Source organism: Cupressus sempervirens, chromosome 1 (assembly GCF_028749045.1).
Source record: "Cupressus sempervirens isolate cs-2001-9-10 chromosome 1, ASM2874904v1, whole genome shotgun sequence".
In the NCBI taxonomy this organism is placed as follows: Eukaryota; Viridiplantae; Streptophyta; class Pinopsida; order Cupressales; family Cupressaceae; genus Cupressus; species Cupressus sempervirens.
In genome coordinates this window covers 879,123,995-879,132,358 of record NC_143118.1, presented here as the reverse complement: position 1 = coordinate 879,132,358, position 8,364 = coordinate 879,123,995, and the positions used below count along the sequence as shown (strand labels likewise).

At 33.5% G+C, this 8,364-nt stretch overlaps 1 protein-coding gene across 1 annotated transcript; it reads left to right on the top strand.

The window, feature by feature from the left end:
• The first annotated feature begins 932 nt into the window (after window positions 1–932).
• Window positions 933–8,014, top strand: LOC149580630 (uncharacterized). Its single transcript, XM_089792537.1, has 8 exons — window positions 933–1,135; window positions 3,148–3,171; window positions 3,821–3,926; window positions 4,120–4,188; window positions 5,301–5,794; window positions 5,886–6,147; window positions 7,334–7,542; window positions 7,669–8,014. Exons 1-8 carry the CDS (start codon window positions 1,131–1,133, stop codon window positions 7,733–7,735), a joined length of 1,236 nt encoding a protein of 411 aa, XP_089648663.1. The 5' UTR covers window positions 933–1,130; the 3' UTR covers window positions 7,736–8,014.
• The last annotated feature ends 350 nt before the right edge of the window (window positions 8,015–8,364 follow it).

Below are 8,364 nucleotides of genomic sequence, written 5' to 3'. Positions count from 1 at the left end.
TACATGCATCTTGTATTTCTTCATTTGTCTTTTTGGAGGAGGTTTTTCCTATGAGGTTTTCCCTCTTTCTCCGTTTTTAGAGAGATTGCATTGTATTGCATTGCATAGCATTGTATGCAGAGCATTGCATTTGTACATGGGTACCTAACATGGCCTAGTAACTGGGACCCACATTTCATCTTGCATTTAGCTTTGTGAGCTTAAGCGCATTTCCCTAAATTGCACTTAAGGGGGGTGTTAGTGTAAATAATTAATTACTATTACACTTATACTTAAGTTTATTTAAGATAGTGCATTTTTATATTAGTTGTCATGTAGACACTTAGGAATATGCATAGACATATAAGTTGTCTTGTTGACAACACAAGAGTTAGAAACTTATTAGAGCACATGGTGTCTACAACATCTTTTTATGAGATACACCTATGTAAACTTATCCTGTCATCACCGCACAAACTCCTGTGCTCAATGGAGGATAATTCACTCTTGGTGGACATGTACTTAGTTGTGATGTTTATCTCTTTGCTGACTCCTAGTCATTCTAATGACCTTTATATAAAGGCACTTCTAGTGTATAATCATCCAATTATCTCATATCCAATCTTCTAATATCCATTCTCATTTGATTCTCTTATGCTATCTTGGCATTGATCTTAGTGTTGAATTATTGCCTTAGACAAATTCTTACACAAATTCTTACAATGAGACACCTATAATAAATTCAAAACCCTTTTAAATAGAAATCAAAAACCTTTTCTTTCAAGCTATCTCACCACTTGTCACAACATAAACAAACACATTCCTCTCCGTCGGAAATAAAAAGCTCCAAATCGAGTTAAAATTCCAAATTCGAATTAGTTCTCATTTGAGTTACATTTAATTTAATTTAGTTAGTGGATCCTTTTCTTTGCGTGAACCGATTTTAGTTTTCCACCCTTTTCATCTGTAAAAAGGGCGAGGCCGAAGAGGAGGCAGAGCATTTTGAGAAAAAATTCGGAACTTTTGGAAGGATTTTTGGGGCTCATTTCGGCAGATTACGTTTTTCTCTTAGGCTGAGGTTTTGCGAGTTTCTTGCTGCTCCTCTTGGCTTTCGATTCGTCGAGGTTTTTGATTCTTCCCAGTCTTAGTTTATGAGGTATGTATTCAAGCTTTGTCATATTAGTGCAACGAAAGGATCATGACCTATATTTTCTTGGGGTCTCGACTGTTTTAATGTGGATGAGGGGTTTTCAATGGCTGTGTAGTCAATTACTAGGGTTTGAACATGATGATTTTGGGGTTTACTGGATTTGATTTAGGTTTTATGTATTAAGATATTGGATTCTTTCTCTCTCTTGTTGAAGTCGCAAATTACTGTCCTTTTGTTTGCAATAGGGGATGGGTATTCTGCATTAGGGTTTATACTTCAGTTTTCATTTGACTGAATATGGGTTTGTGTTGTGGTTATTACCTTAGAGATCTGAGTTGGTTGGGTTGGTAAAATTTGGTTCAATTTTAATATTTAATGAGCTTTGTTTTTTAGATTAAAATTTGTTCTTTCTTTTTCTGTGTTTTTGCTAGTTTCTCTTTTACAAGGAATGTTCCTCGGTTTCTTGTTAGAAGATTAGTGATGTTCGTATGTGTTCCTGCTAAGTTTTTCTCGAATAATGTTTTGATGGCTGTTTTGCTCAATGGTTGGGGTTGGAAGCGGTATTGCCAGATTATATTTCGAGGCCTTGTTACTATTTTTTTACTTGAAAATGAACATTTGATGATCAGATCTATGCCGGCTTTGGTTTTCCATAGTTGATTAATTTTGCATATTATTTTAATTTTTTTGGAGCTTTTTATCGAGTTTTATTATCAATCATTTGTGTAGCTATAGCTTATTTATGTATAACTCTACCACTCTTGTCAGCACACGGATAATTGGTTCAAAATATTTGTTATCTTATGCCATCAGGTGTATTTGGCATACAGTGATAATGCAAATTTTGACCGACATTAAAGTCTAGCATCGTCTTTGACCCTCATAAAGCGGGAGGCCATTAACGCACTAGGACATGCTTTCCATTAAGCTTATTCTTCTACTGAAACTGTACTTGGAAGGATGATTTTTAATGATCAGTAGGATCTTTCTATTGACTGTTTTCTAATTGATCTGGCATATTTTACTTTGAATCTTAAAACTGTTGGTTTATGATGGCTTTTTGATTGGAAAATCGCCCTACATCACTGATATATGGTTGGTTGGACATGATCTATACATTGATTTGTTGTGTTTTTTTTGGCAGTTCTTTATTTGCTTTCTGTTTTACTAACATTTTTGCTTATGCTACTTTAGAATCATTTGTTTATTTCAACTTCTTGTTAAGTCCAAAGGGAATTGTATTTTCGCTTTCATAAGGGTGTGCTTACTTTTGACACTTTTGATTAGTTTTTTGAAGAGTTAGGTTGAGTTATTCTTTTGTTCTTGATAATACACTAACATGGATCTGACGGCTTCAAATTGCTATCGACAAGACTAGAATATACTAACTTTGAAAAATCTTCATTGGGACAAAAGCTTTATTATTGATCTAGTTGAGAATCAGATATAATTATTAACCAACAATGTCAGCCTTTGATGTTCCTCTTGCAACATACCACTGGCACGGGTACACCCCTCAAAAGAGTAGGTTGTTTTGGGGTATAAAATGTGTCTTTCAGTACAATTCAAGTGTTTTTATTTAATTATTTGACAGTGTTTTTGACAAAAAATACATTCTTGATTTGCCAAATTTTATGGCATGCTTGGAATTTTTATTTTTCCTACTTTTTCTGTTCTTTGTGTTATGGCCTCAATTTTGATCACAACGAACCATTTGCTTTTAAGACTTGGGTCTTCACATTTGCATATTCAAAGTATTTATCTACACTAAATACTCAGATATTTTGTTTTATTTTTTAAATTGCTTATGACTGACAAGAGACCAGAGTTTTGTCTGCAATAATCACTGTATTGCGCTCTGGATAGTTACTCCTACTCAACTTACTGGTTCTGAGTTGGTTCGTTTCTGTGTTTGAATTGTTTTGTTGAAATTTTGGTTGAATCAATTGAAATTTATGGACTGTAATCGATTAGGCTTTCGTGGGTTTTAACATTTATCATTTTTCCTTGTACTGCAGCTCGAAGGAGAAGCCCACTCTTGGGTAAGTCATTCATTTATCTCTGTGTGTTGGACACTTGTAAATTTGCAATACTAGCATCATTTGTTAACTTTTGAGATAAGTTTTTTTTAGAATTTTAATTAACTCTATATTATAGGTGTCACGATTATTATGGTATATTGGTCATTCATTTAGTTCTGCAGCTTTGTTTTTCAATGTTGGAGCGAATCAGTAGTTTTTTAAACAGAGAGTACATATGACAATGTTATCATTTTCAATTAGATTACTCTGTAATCATTTGTTATGTTAAACTTAGGCATGATCTCTTCACATTTGTCTCAAGTAAGTTCACTGCTTGCTTTATTGGAACCAAAATAATAGAATCTAATAATGGGAAGTGCATTAGGTTCCATGCTTTTGTGTTTGTGTATATTTGAAATTTTGTAAAATGGTATGTAGCTCGTGATTCCTTGAACTGATTAAGTAATTAGAGTCTCTTTCTCTAGTTTCCATTTTTCCTGTGGGCATTATTTAATTATTTGATGAGTATTTTTTGTATTTGTGCTTTTTGGGGCTCCCACCGATTAAGTAATTAGTGTCTCTTTCCCTAGTTTCCATTTTTCCTGTGGGTATTATTTAATTATTTGTCAAGTTTTTTTTTGTCTTTGTGCTTTTTGGGGCTCCTTTTCAGCGGTGCGCGGATTAAGACCCGCAAACGGAATATTGCAGCTCCTTTGGACCCCGCAACCTTTGCGGATGCAGTTGTACAGATCTACCTTGAGCATGACGGTGACTTGGTAGGTGCTGTTACATGCAGTTTTAAAATTTATTCTATATAGTTGACTGAAACTAATAACAAAAATTCTCAACAGTCAGTGAAATCTGCCAAGATTCATTGGTAGAAAGAATTAGAAGACATTTTCAGTCATTTAAAAAAATAAAATAAATTTAGAACTCTGATTTGAGCTAAATGGTGTCTGTTTTTTTCAGGAACTTATTGCCAAGAGCATTGAGTCAGCAGATCTTGACTTCTCAAGATATGGTGACACCTTCTTTGAGGTTTGAATTTGTTTGTTTTTCTTGACATGCCACTTTGTTTTGGTTGTTATTTATTGCTTGAATGAAAACTATTTTTGTTTCTTTATGACAATATCTGCTTGGAAAAGTGGATTGTGTCCATTACTATCCTTTATTCTTGGCGATTTTTTTGAGGCTTATTTATGCTGGACTCCTTGTTGGCATTATTCAAAAGCTGTAGAAATTTGAGTCTTATATTCCATTATCACTTCTTTTTGCATATTTACCCTCAATATAGCGTGGTGTAATAAGTTTCTCTTTAGAATGGTCGTGCACTTTATTATTTTGATATAGAAACTAAAAAGTTATTTTTGTATTGTGGACACTCACTAAATTTTCTTTTACTGAAGTTATATGTGTCAACTTCAGTCATTCAATTTAATTACATTATCAGTCATTCAATTTAATTACGTTATTTATAAGATTTACGCCTTTAGTAGCAAATATCGCTTAAAGCTTTTCATAAATTAGGATTTATCAGAAAACAAAATTTTCATGGTAAATTGCCACAAAATCATGATATCATATTGATAAACAATTTAATTAGCAGACAGTCATATTTTGTAGTTATGATTCAATCATGCATTTGCCACAATATTTTTCATTTTTTTGTGTAAAAAATTAATGGTTTCTGTAACAATGCATCTGTGGGTTTTCTTTTCTAATTTTTTTGCTATCCTTTATCTGAAATTGCTACAAAATCATGATATATCATATTGATAAACTATTTAATTAGCAGACGGTCATATTTTGTAGTTTATGACACGGTCATATTTTGTAGTTTATGATTCAACCATGCATTTGCCACAATATTTTCCATTTTTGTGTAAAGAATTAATGGTTTCTGTAACAATGCATCTGTGGGTTTTCTATTCTAATTTTTTGCTAACCTTTATCTGAACCCTTTTTTTTTAACTACACTTAATACTACCTTATCTTTACCTGATCAAATTCTATTTTTAAAAAGTAATCTTTAATATTTTAGTTTGCTGATTTGTTCAATATGTTGCTTATATTTACACAACAATTAATAATTTTTTGATGTCTCTCATTATAACTACACATTGATGCGGACATGTATGAATATTTTTCAGGTGGTCTTCACAGGAGGTCGCACACAACCTGGTACCATAAAGCCTGAAGAATGTGATCGGCATACCTCTGCTATTTTGAATTGTGAACCTTCAAGGCAGAGTATATTGCCATCTGTTCTTTACATACAGAAGATACTACGCAGGAGACCTTTTCTAATCAAGAATCTTGAAAATGTTATGCGAAAGTTCTTGCAGTCACTTGAATTGTTCGAAGAAAATGAAAGAAAGAAGCTTGCAATTTTCACTGCACTTACTTTCTCTCAGAAACTGTCTGGACTGCCACCAGAAACTGTTTTTCAACCTCTCCTTAAAGACAATCTTGTGGCAAAAGGCATTGTGCTTTCATTCATTACGGACTTTTTCAAGGAGTACTTGGTGGATAATAGCCTTGATGATCTCATAGGACTGCTGAAGAGAGGGAAGATGGAAGATAATCTCCTTGAATTATTTCCAGTGCAGAAGCGTACTACTGAGGCATTTGCAGAGCACTTCAGGTGGAAAGTGCTTGGCATTGTGTAAAATATTATGTTATCTTTGTATTTTCCAAAGCTGATTTTTATTGATCCATATTATTCATTGTGACAGCAAGGAGGGTCTTGGAGCTCTTGTTGAGTACAATGCAAAGAAAATCTTTGATGTGAAGTTGAAGGAGCTGAAGGCTGCTTTAATGAGCCTGATTACTGAAAATAGTGATATTGATGATGTGATTGAAAATGTTAAACAACGCCATAGAGAGTCAAATTTGCCTGACATTGAAATTGTGCGTCTCTTATGGGATGCTCTTATGGATTCTGTTCAGTGGTCTGGCAAGAATCAACAGCAAAATGCAAATTTGGCCTTGCGTCAGGTTAGTAATTAAATCACTTTTATTAAATCCCTCTCTGTTGAAGTCTTTTCTACCTTGAAACAAAAAAATATTAACCCTATATAATATAGGGATGGTTCATGGTGAGCAAATGCAGTCTGCTTGGTGATAAAAAATTAAAAATAATGCTAAGTAACAAAGTATAACCATCATAGATCAAGTGTGTATGTAATTACGATGTAATTCACATTTGTATCAAGGGGTACATCACACTCTGGGTGAAGAGAATTACTTTAAACATGATGTTGATACTTGCCAGTACATGTTAGTATCAGCGAACACATGATCAAGTCTCCCTGTAAATGACATGGATTCAAGACTTATGAAAACCTTTTGGGATGATAGTTTTGGGTTCTGGTAGTTCTGCACTAGTTATGTTCTGTCTCTGGCAGTGTTGTATTTGTATGGTACTTAATGTAGTGATAGAGCCTTCCTTTTCTTTGCGAAGCATTTATTCAGAGCATAGTTCCGAGAATCACGGTGATTCATGTGATTCAGCGATTCAATTCAAGCCAAACGATTTTTTGTGAATTGATGAATCAAATCAGTGATAAAGGGTTTATGAAATAAGTTGCTCACTAAATTTCAAGGGATTTTTAAAAATTTGCGGATTCATGGGTGATTCGATTCCGATTCATGGCCGATTCATGATTCGATTCGGCCTTGCTGATTCCTGTCCGATTCCGATTCTTGTTACTTTGATTCAGAGTAATATATTGTTTTTAACCTGCCTTGATATATTTTGTATTTTTTTTGTTATTTTCGCACCTGCCTTTTTTGTCATACATTTGCATCTCTGTCTTTCGTTCATTAGTACACAGTATGTACAAATTAAATATCAAGTAAGGGTAATCACTGTAACAACTAGCATGCTCTAATTTGGATTTATATTTTGAGAATAATTCTTAATGCCCTATGTTAATGAATCCGATGATTCTAATTATTTTGTGATTGTTACTACTAATAGTTCTCCATCGGTTGATAGTGTGTTTCTGCTTATAGTTTTATTTGGTTGCCGACCCAAATCATTTGCACTTATTTCTTCAGAAGTGCTGAAGTCTCAAGAATTTTCAGACTTGTAATTATCTATATATGCTATACAAAGAACATGTATGGTCATAGGTGCTATGTTTAGGATACTAAAGTATTTTACTTAATCATTTTTCAGGTCAAGGCATGGGCAAAACTTCTTAACACTTTTTGCACCTCCGGAAAACTTGAGATGGAGTTAATTTACAAGGTCCAAATTCAGTGTTATGAGGATGCCAAGCTCATGAAACTCTTTCCTGAAATTGTAAGGTCACTTTATGAGGCGGATGTTCTTGCTGAAGATACTATTCTGCTGTGGTTTCGTAAGGGCAGCAACCCAAAGGGCAGGTAATGGCAGGCTGACATATTTTTACTCCTCAGTATGATAAAGTGCAATATTATGAAACTTTGCATTTTGTACTTTTCATTTTTATTGTATGAACAGGATCTGATATGAAAATTGCATTTTTGCAGACAAACTTTTGTGAAGTCTCTGGAGCCTTTTGTGAAATGGTTAGAAGAGGCTGAGGAAGAAGATTAAGTTTATTAGTATAAAATAGGATATTTATTAATAAGGTAATTTTGGATTTCATGGGTGGAGTTTGTTCCCAGTTAACCATATATTTTGATTAATATCTAGTCATATATGTGACATATATTTTAGCAAGTTTAATTCTTAAACTGGAGTGAGATTGTAATCTAATTCTTCTTTGTTTAGTGCTATGTGATAGAGTAAATCTCTATTAAAGAAGCACTAAGACTTGAGATGTTTCCGGAAAGCTTATTTGAATGTGTTTGATAATGTGGGACTTTCTGTGCACTTTAGCTGTTTCTTTTTCACTTTTGATTGGTTGATTACGTGTTTGGCATTTATTAGAGTTAATCAAAGATTATAAACACTATTTTGTTCTTTACATAGCTTGTGCAGTCATACAGGAAAAAATGAAGAGTTATTTTGAGAAGTTGAATTCTTAAACTGGAGTGAGATGGTAATCTTAATTCTTCTCTGTTTAGTGCTAGCTGACAAAGACTTATCTCTGTTATAGAAAGCAATAAGACTTAAGATGCACTCAGAAGCATATTTGAATTAGTGTTTAATATTGTGGGCATTCTTTGCACTTGTAGCTGTTCATTTACTTTTGATTGGTTGATTTGATGTTTGTCTAGTAT

Coding starts and splice junctions, on each gene's coding strand:
- LOC149580630 (XM_089792537.1), top strand. Junction 3,172..3,820: donor AAGGAGAAGCCCACTCTTGG/GTAAGTCATTCA, acceptor GCTCCTTTTCAG/CGGTGCGCGGATTAAGACCC. Junction 3,927..4,119: donor TTGAGCATGACGGTGACTTG/GTAGGTGCTGTT, acceptor TGTTTTTTTCAG/GAACTTATTGCCAAGAGCAT.